General features: G+C 36.7%; 1 protein-coding gene across 2 annotated transcripts in view; it reads right to left on the reverse strand.

Moving 5' to 3' along the window:
- RAD54L2 (RAD54 like 2) overlaps positions 1 to 16,783 on the reverse strand; it is a 77,716-nt gene that overhangs the window by 52,269 nt on the left and 8,664 nt on the right. For both annotated transcript variants that reach the window (XM_060765811.2, XM_060765813.2), the window contains exon 2: positions 4,135 to 4,344. In XM_060765811.2, the coding sequence (XP_060621794.2) occupies positions 4,135 to 4,288 (154 nt within the window). In that variant the 5' untranslated portion in view covers positions 4,289 to 4,344. The remainder of the gene's footprint in view (positions 1 to 4,134; positions 4,345 to 16,783) is intronic.

A 16,783-nucleotide genomic window follows, 5' to 3' on the forward strand; every position in this document is an offset into this window, starting at 1 on the left:
TGAAAGAAGCTTTCTCACTATGACAGGGAGATTAACAGTTCCTGAGAAAAATTGAGGTTTACAGTACATCCAAGCAGGCTTTTCAGGACGACGAAGACTGGGGGCCTCCTATCTCCCACAAATGAAATGGGGAAGTTCAAAAAAGATATGGAAAAAGACAGAAAATACTCTATATTGTCAATGAAAGACAAAGGTAGCCAAGAGGAACATGCTATGAGCAAATGATATTATATCAGAGAGCAGAAGGCAGCTTTAAAGGATTTTTAAGAATAAAGGTCTCAAGGACAGCACTGTGAAAGAAGAAATGAGGGAGGAGGATCTGCTCAGAGAGTTGATGAGAAACTAAACAAAACATCTAAAACTAAGCTGAACTATGTGTTTGGGATGATATTTGCATTGCAGGTTTATTTACTTCAGATGAGTTGTGTCCAGGTTGAAGATTTGGTAGAAACTCCCATGTCAAATATAAATGTTTATAGTGGGGGGGAAAAGGATTGATTGATTTCTTCTAGAAATAAGTATGACATCTGATTTCTGGAGGTGTGAATCTAATAAAATGTCCACACAAGGACGCTTATAGTTTATATTGATTTTTTTAAAGATCAGATAAATGTTATAAGATGCAAGTTTGATAGATATAGGGCATAGACCAAATATGTTAGACATATATATATAGCTGAAGTTACTAGTTTTTATATACAAACTAGCTTATATATTGGAAATGCTCAGGTTAGGTATTTTGTAATGATAATATTAGAAGTAGTCACTGTTTGGTTTGGTGTTTCATGAATGGTCCCTTAGAAAATGCATGTAGCTCTCTGGATGTAGGATACAGAAGTGTCTGGATATGGGTGTACTATAACTCCTATCATCCTGGGTCAATCCCTCCAAAGGTTATCGCACTATAGAAAGGGACAAGACTTAAAGAACATCCCTCGATAACTTGGAAGTATACTTCCCCAAAGATGTATACCCTTGCTTGCATGCGCTGGATGGGTGTAGGCGTGTGTGAGGACAATGATGCAGGGTTCTTGTGTGCGTGTGTGTGTGTGAATGATTTGCCCCCACCCCTTATTTGTCCCCCTCCCATTTCCCCCCACTTCCCCACTCTTTATTTCTTATTCCTACTGTCTATTCTAACTATTGTTCCCCCACTTTTTATGTATTCAGAAACTCACAATAAAATATATATTTTAAAAAAAGAAAGGGACAAGACTTGTGAGGCCACTCTCTTCTTCTTTTACATATCAGAACCTATACATTCCAATTCTAGTTTCTTTTGAATTAAGTACTTGTGGTCGTTCCTAGAGATGTGGGCTTTTTTTTAATGACACAATACCTGCTTCACATTTTAAAGTTATAGAAACACTTTTTTTTCTTTTGTTGGGGGAGAATACTTCCATTTTAACAAGGTAGTACTGGAGCCTGCCAAGGCTCTTCTTTCTGATTCTTCATCATGGCCATTCTCTTTTGTGGGTGTCATCAGAGCAGATATTTTTGGTGGATTCCTTTTAAAAGGTTGTTTATTTGAAGCCTTCATTTTTCTGGAGGTTGCATTGCCATCAGATTCTTCATATTGTGGATCTCTTTTATCATCTTCTGAATCGTCCAAATCTAGCTCCGTTTTGTATTTTCCAAGGAAAATCTTGGCTTTGTATATTGAAGTTATCCAGTGTTTCCTACCTTTATATGACATCAGCCTTCTTGGGAATTCCCATCAACATCTAATATTTAATTTCTTGAGCTTATTGGTTAAGAAGAAATAATCTTTTCTCCTCCTAATTATATAAATGGGGTATTTCCTGACAATCATTATGGCGTTTCTGTCAACTAGTGTTCAGCAGATTCTTTTGATTTGAAAAACATCTCTGCTGTTATTTCTATTATCAGACGTTCAATTTCAAAAAACTCTTCGGGAATTCCTCTTCTTTTCGTGGGAACTCAATTCTTTGTATGTGAGAATAATTGATCATGAATCTCTTTTTCATTTATCTCTAGCTGTTCCACCTTAATCTCTTGCAGTTCCTATTTTTCCTTTATATTTGAAACCATATTCAATATTCATTTAATTTCTTTTCTCATCTCATACTGCCGTTCTTCAAGTTTTTTAGCCCTTTGATTTATTTTGGTAACTTTCCATTAGAGTTAGTACATCACATCTCACAAGGTGATATTGTCTTTCTTTTCCCTTTTCTCTTCCTGATTTTCCTGTAATAGACATATTGGACATGATAACTACTGACTTAAGTTTGTTGAGGTTTAAGTTTATTTTGAATAATTTTTCTTTGATCTTACATTTTTTGTTATTTGTTTGTTATATAATCCTTTGTGAAGGGTTTGTTGAATATTTATCCTTTATTTGTTTATTTCTTAAAATGTCTTAGGATTATCAAAAATCAAGGAATTGCAAAGTAAGAAAAATATTTAGGAATATATGTGGAAAAGGGGGATAATTTTCACCAAGAACTATGGCCTCTATGAGAATTTTTATAAGATAATGTATCATATTGGTATATGATGCAGATCAACTAGCTAAAATCCAACCTAGGAGAAAGAATATTTGTTGAAAATGTAATCCAGCAGTTGGCTCCCTTTACTATATATGGTGCGATGCCCACAAATTAAAAAATATTGGACAAAAATGCACAAAATAATAGAAAATATATTAAACATCAGAATTATTTTAGAACCCAAAACCTTTCCATTAGGTCTCATTAATAAATGAATTTCCAAAAATAAATTGAGAAAAAAATTTAATACATGGTTTCAGCAGCCAGGATATTATTTGAAAAATATCGGAGGCAAAATACGATGCCAACACTGGAAGAATGGAAAACAAAGCTCATGAAACTCTCTGAAATGGACAAGCTGTCCAGACGGCTACAGAATCAGAATGCAAATACTTTCAAAAAAGATTGGGATCCATTAACTGTCTACTTGGAAAATCTAAAAAGAACAACTGGCTTCTTAAATTAAATAAAGTACATTCAACTGACAAAGGATTCAAGTTGAACAATTGATGCAAAGAATCTTCCAATATTATTGAGAACACAAAATGGAGTTGCCTCTACCCACGAACATCAAGTTACCGATCTTCTTTTCCATTCCTAATTTTTTGTAAATAGAGCAATACACTGAAAATTACTAAAGATAGATTAGATAGATAGATAGATAGATAGATAGATGTAATGTGCTGGGTGCAACAAGGTGAGGCTTACAGCCACAGGTGAAAAAACCTTAAGTACCTGGTCAAATACAAGTACCTGGCCTTCCTATTTCTCAAGTTTTGACTGAGTGCTCTGTCTGCACCATGATTCTGGAAGACTGCATAAACCACACAGATAAGAAAAGGTTTCAAATCTGATGGGAATTTTAAACCATTCAGCTATTAGGAATTGTGGGAGTTGAAGCCCAAAACACCTGGAGGGCTGAAGTTGCCCATGTCTGATCTAGAATGTACAATTGATGCAGTTAGATATCCCTTTAAGCGCCATGGGTCAATACTATGAAATCATGAGACTTGTAATTCGGCAGCAACACTGTTTGACAGAAGACTTGTAAAGCCACCATGATTTCGTAGACTCCATTCATGATTATCAAGTGAAATTATCCAAATCAATGAGGATGTCAGAACTACACAAAATTATGCAAATTGAGAAAGTGAACATAATCCATCTTGGCACAGAATTTAAATGTTTTGATCAAACAGTACACATAGCTCTAGATTTAGCTCCACTCCTTCATTCAAGTACGCTGCCTGAAGAATCAACCTGGGTACAGAAAAGGCGTTCAGTGCATAGTATAATGTAACTGATAACCTCAAAAGCACAAACTTCTCTCAAATACAATGGTCAGACTTGGAACTTTCCTAGCAGGTACAGAGCTCTACAGCTCTGTCCTACTTACCAAAGCTAAAATACAATTTTAGCTACAGTAGTGCAAGCACCAACCCAGTGTTGGGCTTTCCCATTATATAATTTACTGACTAAAATGTTCTAAAACGGGTACAAATGCAAATTCCAGAGTGAACAAATCTGTCTCTGCATAAAATCAAAGGATTCATTCACCAGATTTAACATCTCAAGGAAGCTCATACAAGTAAAGTATTCATTGGTTCCCTGGCTTGCTACTCACCATTCTCATCCAGCAAGTCTTCCTCGTCGTCACCATCATTGTCCTCCTCCATTGCTTCCTCCTCTTCTTCCTCCTCCTCTTCCTCTTCCATATCCTCCTGCTCCAAGTCCGGGTCAACATCCGGATCACTCCCTGAGATTGACTCGTCCGACATGATTCCCAGTGGCACTCCTTGTGCATTACCTGCTCATGATCTATGTTAAGGCAGCCCTGCAAGACATAAAAAGGGGATTGGGGGAGATTAAAAATCAAGTATAAATGGTGCTCAGCTCACATAGTTGCTAACCAAGATTTTTTTAGTAGCACAACACATCTTAGAATTATAGAATCAAAGAGTTGGAAGAGACCTCATGGGCCATCCAGTCCAACCCCCTGCCAAGAAGGAGGAATATTGCATTCAAATCACCCCTGACAGATGGCCATCCAGCCCCTGTTTAAAAGCTTCCAAAGGGGTAACCATGTTAATTTTAAAGAATTAAGAAGAAATTCAATTTTACTTTAATTGTCTTTTGAAAATAAAAGCTGACATGTAACAGTAAAACCAGAATCCAAGAGAATCTAAACATTTATGCACCTTCATGAGGGAATCAAACATGGGACAGATACAAAATTGTCATTTAAATTAAATAATCCAATATGACAACGTTTCTCAACCTGGGGGTTGGGACCCCTGGAAGGGTCACAACAGGGGTGTCAAGGAGGTTAAATATCTATAATGCACAGATATTGCAGGTAGAGAAAATACATGGAGCTCTGCATGAGCCACAGCATGTAAGTCCATTATCTAACATTATATATTTTTTATATGTATTCTAACAGGTTATGGAGAATACAGGGGTGGATTGTACCTATCTATTCTGGTTCATTTTGTAAAATTACTAGTATTATGTACCTATGTTTTGTTTAGAATACAAGAAATACAAGGAAGCCTGGAATTGTATGAGGACTGAACAAGTGCAATTAAAGACACTTAAAGACACAGTATTTGCAAGAAAAAAGAACCAATAGAGCTTGATTTGAGCCACAGGACAATATACGCTAAGACTGAGAACTTGAGCAGGACTGAGACATTGCGTCCACGGAATATATGAAGAAAATTTATGCCAAAAGACTACCCACAACCTGAAGAAGGATTCCCGAAACAAGAATAGTGTACCCGGGATTCTTGTTGTTGTGTTTACAATTAGTGGACTTTTGAACTATTTTCCTTTGAACATTCATGTAGACCTTGCTTAGAGTTATAGTATAGTCACAATTAGAACCCAGTTTGGTTTGTGAAGCAATACTAATATAATTGTGGAATTATTTGTTATTTGTTTTTTGAATTGTTTTTTGTGATTGAAACCATTGTTGTTATAGTGTCAAGGAGGTTGCCAAAGACCATCTAAAAACACAGTATTTTCTGTTCGTCATGGGAGTTCCGTGTGCCAAGTTTGGTTCAATTTAATCATTGGTGGAGTTCAGTATAAGTTGATTGCAACTAACATGACAAAATCAACACCCCCCCCCCAACCCCGCCAGTATTCCGATTTGGGTATGTTTGGGCGGAATTTGGTCCAGTGAATGAAAATACATCCTGCATATCAGACATTTACATTACAATTCATAACAGTAACAAAACTACAGTTATGAAGTAGCAACGAAAAGAATGTTATGGTTGGAGGTCACCACAACATGAAGAACTGTATTAAGGGGTCACGACGTTAGGAAGGTTGAGAACCACTGCAATATGGGGTTGCCATAAAATGGAAACAACTTGAGGGCATACAGCAACAAAGCATAGAGTGATTAATATTATATAATATATAGACAAAATTGTGTAGCAGTTTGAGCGCTACAACTCTGGAAACCAGGGTTTAAATATCCACTAAGCCATAGAAATCTAGTGTGCAAGTCACTCCCTCTCAGCCTCAAAAAAATGCAAGTGTAAACCCCCTCTATACCAATTTTTCCAAGAAAACCTCATGATAGTTTCACCTTTATTCAGCTCAAAAATATATAACAACAACTGAATGCACTACAAATGCAGTGAATGCATACCCATAAACTCTTTTGCCAATATTTAAATATTTCTCTCACACATTACCTGACAGTGCATCTTTACTGATATAAAGATATAATTTACTGCAGCACACATCCTGCCATGACAGAATCCTATAGCAAAGTACTGAATAACTTGGATGCTATCTATATTTATATAGTTAGCAATGTAAATGCACTCCTGAGTATTGCTTCTTTAACAAAAACTTTACCACCAGAGGCAGGAAAAGCACAGAGGTGGTTGGTGAGGCAGGCATATCTGCTTTTCCCTTTTCCCTCTGTTTTGCTGTTGACACATGATCAGCAAGGGATTCTGGAAACAATTGCTGTTGACCTTGTCTGTTGTAGGGAGACACATTCACATGCAGTAGGAAGAACTAGATGGGAAATACAATTATTTCCCATCTTAAACTTTATTATATTGTTTGCTGATGACATGGTGCTGAAATATGCTGACATGCTATTGAAAGACTGTTTCTCCAGCTCTCCTTCATCATACTCCCAAAGCTGATACTGCTAAATAAACTTCCAGGTAGACTGTGGACAAGGAGGAAACATGGTGGTTGGGAGAGCATAAAAAGACTTTGCAAAAAAGAGCTTCTTGATCAGGGGCTTTGTTAATGAAGTATGTCTGTATCTTAAGAAATACCACAAATTCCACCAAAGCTTTCATTTAGGAAATGTTCAACTTTCTATAGTTGAAGAAGCGACACTGTTTCCAAAGATGTATTCCAAACATTTATATTGCATAGCTGCCAAATGGATCTGGGATGCAATCTAATACAACATCCCAGCTCACAAAGAGCACATGCCAGTCTTGTCCTAGCTACAAAGACAGAAAAAGATAATCCTATCTACAATACAAAAGTACACAGTGGTCTAGGATGGAATCATTACTGATAAGAGAGCAGTATTTCATGGACTGTGTCCACTATGAGCTGTTCTTTCTTTATAAACTTTTTGTTATTTAAATCATGGGTTAATACATCATCAACCGCAACTGAAGGGCAACTAATTTGCTGTAAACCAGGAATATAGACCCCAATGCAGTACGCTATCTACAACGTCAATACCTATACTGAGTTCTACACATGTTTCGTCACTCATCCAAATTTGCAGGGAACAAGATATTATCTTTCTAGTTCATGATTTGTTTCTCCAGATTGTGTACAAGCACAAGAACTTCTAAGTACAAATCAAAAGTGATGTCCATTGGCTGCCGTGCATCTTCCGGTCCCAATTCAAGGTTCAGGTCATTACCTATAAAGCCCTAAATGGTTTGGGACCTGCCTACCTCCGTGACTGCATCTCCTTCTACCAACCTGCATGATCTCTCCGATCCTCCAGGGAGGCTCTCCTCTCGCCTCTATCTCTGTCACAGGCAAGACTAGTGGGAATGAGGGAGAGAGCCTTCTCCGCTGTGGCTCCCCATCTTTGGAACTCACTACCTGGTGAGATTAGGCAAGCCCCCTCCTTAGCAGACTTCAAGAAAAATCTGAAAACCTGGGAGATGGTGGTGGGGTATAAATAAAGTTTATTATTTTATAATTATGTCAGCAGGAGTAAAGATGCCTATAGTTCTTGGTCCCTTTTGTGTAAGTCAGAGGTGAGAATAATGTAGACTCACTGACATTATTGGATTGCAGTACCCATCATCTCTCACCACTACTTTTCATCCTAGTCTACGGAGCCTGCATTCTATCCAATGGCATGGAGTCAACATTTCTGTTGTCAGCTTGAAGATTTTGATCCTGCAAACAACAGTGAACTAATAGTTTTATTTTAAAAATCAATAGTCTTTCACTATTATTTCTTTTTTTCTTAACAACAGTTCAATCAATAAATCTACAAGGATTTTCCAAAAAGCAAGTGCTAACAATGGCAGTATATGTGTGCAAGTCTACACACATATACTGATTCCTTGTATTTTATCCTGCCTATAAGATTTCCCATTCAAATCAGAGTAGGTACAGAAAGAATAGAAAAGAAGAAACAAGAAATACAGAGGGGGGAAAAGGGAGACCAAGGAAGAATCAAGGAAGCCTGTCACAAAACAAAACTCTTAAAATAATAGCAGTGCTAAATTTTGATGTGTATTTTTCTCAACTTTTTTAAAACGAGTAAAAATAACTACATGCCTTTAAAGTGAACACAACATGAGAATAATGTGTGTTTATTTTTAATACTTAAATAAGCAGGTTGAATTTAGACCTTCATTTATGGAAATGACATCTCCTACAAAGTCTACTTACAGATGAGAACTGCTGAGTTAACCACCTCACCCAGACGTTAATGAGATTTTTAGAAAATGCAGGCACACACAGACATTCATTCCAAAGGGATCAAAAACACACATTTACACACAGAGTACCAGATATCTTATATGAAACACAGTATCTATAACAAAATACATTATGCTTCCCAGTGAAGTGACACCATAACTTACTTGACAAGCCTAGAAATAAAGTTGTAATACATGTCACAATGGTTTCAGCCCATTTAACAAAAGCATAGTTGCTCAAATTTTTTTAAAGTCAACAAATTATTTCAAAACTCTAACATAAGACAGGATCTTCAAGCTAACGTTTCAAGCCAAGCTTTTAAATTAATGAAATACGAGTATTAAATTAATGAAATATGAGGGATACCAACTACACATTGGAGAATGTCAATAAAAATACATTCTACGAATAGATTTTACAGATTATAATGGAATTCATACTCAACTTCTATCAGCTTATACTAAAGTATTGTGTACTGTGCCACTCTCCAGCTAACTTAATAAACTCCTCTCACAATTCAGTAGCTGAAGGGTTAAATAAAACTCTCTTCCTGAAAAGATTAAGTGACCCTTTCAAGAGGCTGGGTGAAAACAATAAAGAGGGTTAACTCCATCAACTAGCTCTGCATGCCCATCCCAGTCCTAGTAGCTGTCCTCTTTTCAGTTACATAAGTAGCGCTTCTCTAGAGGGCTTCCAGCCAGCTTGGCAAACTTTAGATATACAACATTAATACTGCACCACAGGCAGGTAAGAATTACAGACATTAGCCTGTCCTCATTTCTCACACAAGTCTGACCCAGTTCAGAAACATCCATCAAGGAGAGTTACATAATATACAAAGCTAACACCCATCTCTCTGGCTTTATGACTAGGTTAGCACAACCTACCCCTATTCAACACTAAAAGCATGCTTACTACTTAATCAGTAGAGGTAGGACTTGCTTCAAATGAACGGATTACCTCCTTTAATTATGTCTAGACTGCCATGCTCTGTTCTTTTATATAAAAAAGACATATTGTTATCCCTAGCATTCCAGGAAAACACACACAGAGATTGCATTTTACATGTCTTGAAAGTCCTTCAATATCACAAAGAAGGGAACATTGCTGAAATATTAGAATTCCATGGGTTTTTTAAAAAAAAAATCTGGAATACTCAAAAATAACTGGAATACCCTGACAGAATCTACACAGGAAAGAAACAGAGTAAAATACAGAGAAAAGGCTAATCATTTGCCTGCATATGAAAAAGAAGGAAAATAATTTTTCACCATTGGTGTGAAGAGATCTCTTTGTATTCATTGCAAAATAAAGCAAGCTATTTATAAACATCAGCTTCATGTGCATGATCTCTGACAATTCGATATTGTATCATTCAGAAACAATTTTAGTGTGCTTTGGAAAATAGGTAAGCAATGTTTTCCTATTTTGGTTGTGCTTGATGGCCAAGCAAAGGTTGTAATTACTACTCCTTCTTCCCTGGAAACTTTTTTGACAATAACACAAGGCATGACTCCTTACATACAGAAAGAGATCAGTTTAAGAGAAAAGCCTAATCCAATGAGTTTTTATATTGTCAAGCAAGTAAGTTTTCCCATTCCCATGCCATTTTATGACAATATTCAATGAAGATTATAAAACAGAGAAATGACACAGAGCCTTTTAGTACATCAGAAACTTAGGGAGGGCTTGTGCCAAGAGGTGCAGAGTCCAATTAATACAGGTTCCACAAAAATGTAATAATTCAAAGGTAATAAGTAGCACTTAGACTGGGACTCAGAAGGTTACAAATAATCTGAGCTCCTAGTAAAATTGGCTGGATATGCTTTGTAGTGGGCAAAATAAGGTAGAAGCCATGGAACAATTTTATATATCAACTGTGGGTTCTCAACTAAAGTTTTTCTGGGCAATCATCACAGTGCTTGAGGTAGTGATTCATCTTTGGAGTAACAATAATTACACCCAAATGTTGGAAATTCTAGTTTGTGTATCATATCAAACGCCTAGCCAAATAACTGAACTTTTGTAAGTGAGTAGGTTCAACCATAAAGACAAGTACTGGTATGGCAGAACGCTAGAAGCTACATGTGTAGGCAACTGTGAATACTGGGTTAGTTTATCGAAATAGGTTGTTGCTACTGCTCATGCAGAGGGAAGATCTTATCTTTTATCAGGAAGCCATTCTCACTGTAGGGAACTAAGCCCATGTTACACTTTCCCTAAAACAACAGAGCTCAAAAAAGACCACTAACAAAATGTGAGAAAACACTGTGAAACACCGATTCATACAAAATAGGCCTTCTATGTTTTTACTTACTCAGTTTTACTCAGTAAGACTTTCCTAATATTCCTCTTTGTAACGATTTTAACACCAGCATGGGGATATGAAACCCTGGAACAAAATTGGAAGGGGGGAATTCCCATCTTATGTCTCTCCCCCAAGGAGATTAGAAAGGTTTTGCTGACTTCCTCTCTTTTCCAATTATTATCAGAAATGGAATAATTCTGGAGGTGGAGGGATGAGTCCTTGTTTTCTCCCTCCAGCATATGTGGGCAGATGTGCAGTTTTCCCTGGTGAGTCTAACGACAGAAATGGATGTAGCTGTATTCATCACATTCATCTAATTTCTAAAATCTATCATCCAGAGGAACGTAAGTTATTTCTATTGAGCTAAGATTATGAATCTGTCCATAGCTTAAGACCCACTGGCGGGGAAAAAAACCACTGAGCTATCTAATATGGAGAACTGGTGATTTTCCCTCACCAGTGTGCCATGGATGAGTTACTTTTTTTTGGTGTCACGCAAACATAAAGGACTCTTTCCTTCTTTTAAAAAAAACTGGAGAAAAGGAAATTAAGACAAGGAATTACAGTCATCTGATAGTGAACACTGGCACTTCTCAGGCTATCTAATATGGGCCAACTGGGATTTTCTCTCAAATATGCCAGGGAGTATTGCCATATCCATGACCATTGATTAAAACATTTTCTTTTTTAATGAAAACTAACCAGTGAGGCAGTCAATGGCCCTCACTGAAGCACCACTCCTCAGAGACCACTATACTGAGCAGCACACTGCTGTACAGAGTCTTATATAAAGCTACACCTGCAACATAGTTTTAGGAAAATTGAAGGCTGCATGCGTGGATGAACAGCTTGTTTTAAACATTTTGTTTCTCATTCAAAAAGAAAATACTTCACAATTCAATTTTTTCTTGAAAAATAAGACCTTGTCAAGCTATCCCCTCGGGGCATTCATATCTTTAAGAGAGAAATGAGTACTTAAAGCATATTTTAACTTTTGTTCTACTGTAACCCAAGGTAAGTGATGGACATTGAAACTCAAAGATTTCAGCCATGGACAATTCTGCATAGAAACAAGTTGCACATCACTTTATACCACTGGTCTAGTTAGTAAAAGACAATGATGACCAGAGTAGGAAAGGACAATGACAATGCTGGATGGATTATGGATTTATGAATTGGCGAATGTTGACCACAAGATGATTTTATTGCTGCTATTGTATTAATTTGATTGTTTTAACTAGTTATAACTGTTGTCATTATATTGTATTTTGTATATTGTATTAAGTGAACTGTTGGGCATCGAATTGTGCCTTTTGTAAGCCGCCCTGAGTCCCCCCCTAGGGGGTTGAGAAGGGCGGGGTAGAAGCACTCCAAATAAATAAATAGGTTTGCGACAAGTACATATCTCATTCTCAGTACTTTCTTTGGAACAATTAACAGAAGAGCATCAGTATGAAGTATACAAAGAATACTAAATGAATATTTTGTGAATGGCCTTCCATTACTACAGGAACAATCATGTTTTTTCTTAATTGCTTAGTAATTGAAAATATATTTGTTACATCTTGGAAATAATTACAAATACAACAAAAAATAGAATACAAAATCACTTTACTTTTGAGAAATGTCTCATGAAGAACCCCCCCCCCCCAAAAAAAAAAACAACAACCCTATACTGACATAAAAAGTGAGCACACTGGTTCTATTCTGGTAACTATGTGAAGGATTTACATATCACACACATTTAGCTTTGCATTTATGTAACCATCACATTGAACCAGTGGCTGGTGGTAATTGTGCTGTTCCCCAAGGCACCAATTAAGTTCAGGTATCAAGTGAAATTCAGGCCTATGTTAAGGATAACACAGAGAGAAGATGGTAAAACAGCTTAGTGAATAGGCTTGCCCAACCAATGCCATCTAGATGTGTCAGAATACAACTAGTGCCCCTAGCAAAAAGGGGCAATGATCATAATAGTTTGTAATGATAGTTGCAGTGTAATGCATCCAGGAGAACCTTTGTACCTCTGTATTTCGTAAACAACCAACACAAGACCTCACAACACAATGGAGTGTTATTATATCTCCAAAGGAAAAGAAAATGAGAATCTGGGCAAGTACTAATGATTTAGCTTCACAGCCGTACCAGGAACAATTCTAAACAGCATTAACAAAATAATATGGTGATTATTAAGAGCCAACATAGAGTTCTCAAACAAGTTATGCCAGACTGCTCTTTCTCTTTCTTCTCCTCCACACCCCATAGAGCTGCAAACTTGATGGAGCAAAAAATGCTGTGGATCTAAAATATATTGATTTCAGCAACGCTGTCTACTGGGTCTCTCACTATATTCTTGCAGACATGCTGGTAAAATGTGGAATAAACCATGCTACTATTAGGTGTATTTATAAATGACTCATTGACCATACTAATGATTTCCCATAATCTTAGAGGAAAATGACAAGTGCTGAAGAGCCTGCTATTACTCATCCTCTTTTTTAAAAACGTTGAGGGCTGTAGATTTTGTTAGTGCTTTCATCCCTGGTCTATGGTGATCCTAGAGCAACCCTACCATAGGGTTTTCGAAGACTAAATGTGAGACTTGCCCAAATTCACCCAGTGGGTTTTCATGGCTGAGCGGGGATTCAAACCCTTTTCTCCAGGATCATAATCCAATGCTCAAGTCACTAAACTATACTTACTGTTAATCAAATATGAAGATGACACTAAACTTGGAGAAGTTTCTAATACCTCAAATACAAAATCAAAATTCAAGACATATTTAATAGACAGGAGATCTGGGATAAAAAATGGATTAAACAAAAATGAATGCCAATAGGCATAAATGTAAAGTTCCACACTTAAGATAGGAAATATCAGGTGCACAAATATACAAATGACACTTGGCACCTGATATTTGTAAAATGGATCTACTGATCTTGTAAGATCATAAGCTAAACATGACTGAATATCGTGTTCAGACAATCAAAAAAGGCTGAAGCAATTACAGAACTATAATAAACAGACCAAGGGAAATAAGAGTGTCATCTGTACCAAAAGTGAGGTTCTGGGCATCTCACTTTAAGAAGGATATCAGGAAACTGGAATGTGTCCAGTGATTACTAAATAGAGCTAAGAGCACTGGTAATTTATGGAAAGATGCTCAATTTAAAATAAAATAGCACAAGACTCCCAAATGCATTTGTTGTACTTTTTGTTTTAAAAAAGGAGCTTGAATACTTAAACAATGTAGACACAGATGGCCCCGTATGAACACACGCACACTTCATTACATGTGAACAAGCCCTCAGTGGCACAATGGGTTAAACCCTTGTGCCAGCAGGACTGAAGACTGACAGGTCGCAGGTTCGAATCTGAGGAGAGCACAAATAAGCTCCCTCTGTCAACTCCAGAAGGGACTTGCAGTTTCTCAAGTTGCTCCTGACACACACACACCCCAAAAATAATTACATGTGAACAAGAGTACCAAGGTAGAGATCAGCAATAAGGGTATAGTTTACATATGCAAAATGTAACACGTGAACACCACTAATAATTCTAGCTGGATAGAAAGTTGTTGATGTTTAAAACAGTAGGCTTGTTCCATGTAAATTTTACATAATTTAATGACAGAAGTATATTTTTGTCTCTTTAAAACAAATATGGTAACTGCATGCCCTCCATGGTATGCAGCTTCCAGCCATCCTCACCATTAGTTATGCTGCAGTTCAAGAGAAAATATTTTGCAGATTGCCAAATAACTCTAACAGATACCTATCTGTCTTATTTTGTGTTCTCTTGAAAAGACATAGTACAGCACAAATACTTAGCCTTTGCTCTATTCCTTTTCTACCAGTTACTGTCTTCCTGTCAATATATCCAACAACAATCTTTTATAGTAATCCATGAAGGACAGCACATTTTAAATGGACACATACAACAGAATTTTTAATTTAATATTCATAACATATAATCTAACTGGTTTCATAAACCTTCAAGATATGTACCTGATATGCTCCCTTTTCTTTAGAAGCAATCCTATTATTTTGAAAGAACAAGAAAAGCAAGAGTTGAAGGGTTAAAGATGATTGTTACTTTTGAGTAGACCCACTGAAATCTGTGGGACCGCTTAAGTTAATACTAACACAGAGCAGATAATGGGTCTGCTCTACTTAGAACTAACAAATGGGGTTAGCCCTATATTTTTTATAAAGATCACTTCATATTTCTGCGTTATAAATGGTGAAAGACAAGCAGGTGTAAATATCTTACAACAACCAAGTATGTACTTTACTGCCCAAACATTCACCAGTTCATTTCCACCTCTTTCTTGCATCAACTCTTTGCCCTTGATTGCCTAACTTTCTACTGGGTTATCTACCCTATTTCTTTGTTTTTAATTCCTGGTGTCTCTGTGTTACATACCATTAAGACAACACTTATTTACTGAGGGTGGAAGACACAACTCAAAAACTGAAATATAGCAAGTGGACTTTGAATCCATAAAAAACACTGGTACATACTACATACAATGTTATTTTTAAAATCAATATAAAACACCAGTACCAGCAGATTTGTGGATACAATCCAGCAATCCATCCCACTAAGATGTTTCCTGCCATTCTGGGTCAGTGGGAAGCGACTGTTTATTCTCTCCTTCTCTGCTGCTCCACTAACAGAGATTCTGCTCAAACCTTCAAGGAACATTTTTGGAAGGCAATGGAGAGCATAGAAGAAAAGCAAAATCTAACAAAAACAACTACCGTACTCTTTCATTTCAAACAAGAAAATATAACTAAAACCAGCAACTAATAGGAAGCACTTTTTATCAATGAGAACGTTAATTTAAAGACACATTTCATTCTGGAAAATCTAGCCAACCATATGTGGCTTTACAAAAAATACTTTCAGAATAACTCAAAGCAGCTTTACTCAAAATGAAGTTCTAAGCAAATTTTACAACAAAGACTTTTACCATATATGGAACAAGAAACAACAGCTGTCCATGCTGGGTTCAGAAGAGGAAGAGACGCAAGGGATCATACTGAAAAATATGTTGGATAATGAACTGCCCAAAGAATTTCAAGGGAAACTCAGTCTATACTTTACCGATTATAACAAGGCCTTTGGTTGTGCAAAACTATGGATCACTCCTAAATAAATTGGTATATCATAATATTTTATTATCTTAATGTGTAACTTGTACTCAAGACAAGAGGTCACTATTATGACAGAATATGGAGAAACAGTCCTTTCGATTTGGGAAGGGATCAGACAAGGCTACATGTTATCACCCTATCTGTTTAACTCATGTGCTAAGCATACCATTTCCATTTTCTATGTATAGCTGTGAAAGCCGAACAGTAAAGAGCTGATAGGAAGAGAATTAACTTATTTGTAATGTGCTGCTTAAGTTTTCTGTGGATATTCTGAAGTGCTTAAAAAACAATTAAATGAGTCCTAGAGCAAATCAAGTCTGAACTCTTCCTAGAAGCCGAGATGACTAAACTGTCATACTTTGGCCATATCATGAGAACACATCTCACTAGAAAAGACAACAGTGTGTGGCAAGACACAATGCAATAGGAAAACAGGAAGATAAATATTACAGATGGATTGACTCAATCAGGGAAGCCACAGTCGTGAATTAGCAAGATCGGAACATGGCTGTTGATGGTCGGGTTGTCTTGCAGTTCTCTTATTCATAGGATTACAATAACCTGAAGGGTGCATCTACACTATAGAATTAATATAACTGACACTACTTTAACCACTATAGCTCAATATGTACTTTGAAATCCTGAGATTTGTAGTTTGGTGAGAATTCTTTGGCAGAAAATTCCATAGCATTCAGACATGGTAGTTGAAGTTTTGTCAAACTACATTAATTCTGAAGTGTCAATGAACCTGAAGTCCACTTGGCAGCAGTTAACATTTTTTTCCATGTCAGGAGTGACTTGAGAAACTGCAGGTCGCTTCTGGTATGAGAGAATTGGCCGTCTGCAAGGATGTTGCCCAG

This window comes from Anolis sagrei, chromosome 2, assembly GCF_037176765.1.
Source record: "Anolis sagrei isolate rAnoSag1 chromosome 2, rAnoSag1.mat, whole genome shotgun sequence".
In the NCBI taxonomy this organism is placed as follows: Eukaryota; Metazoa; Chordata; class Lepidosauria; order Squamata; family Dactyloidae; genus Anolis; species Anolis sagrei.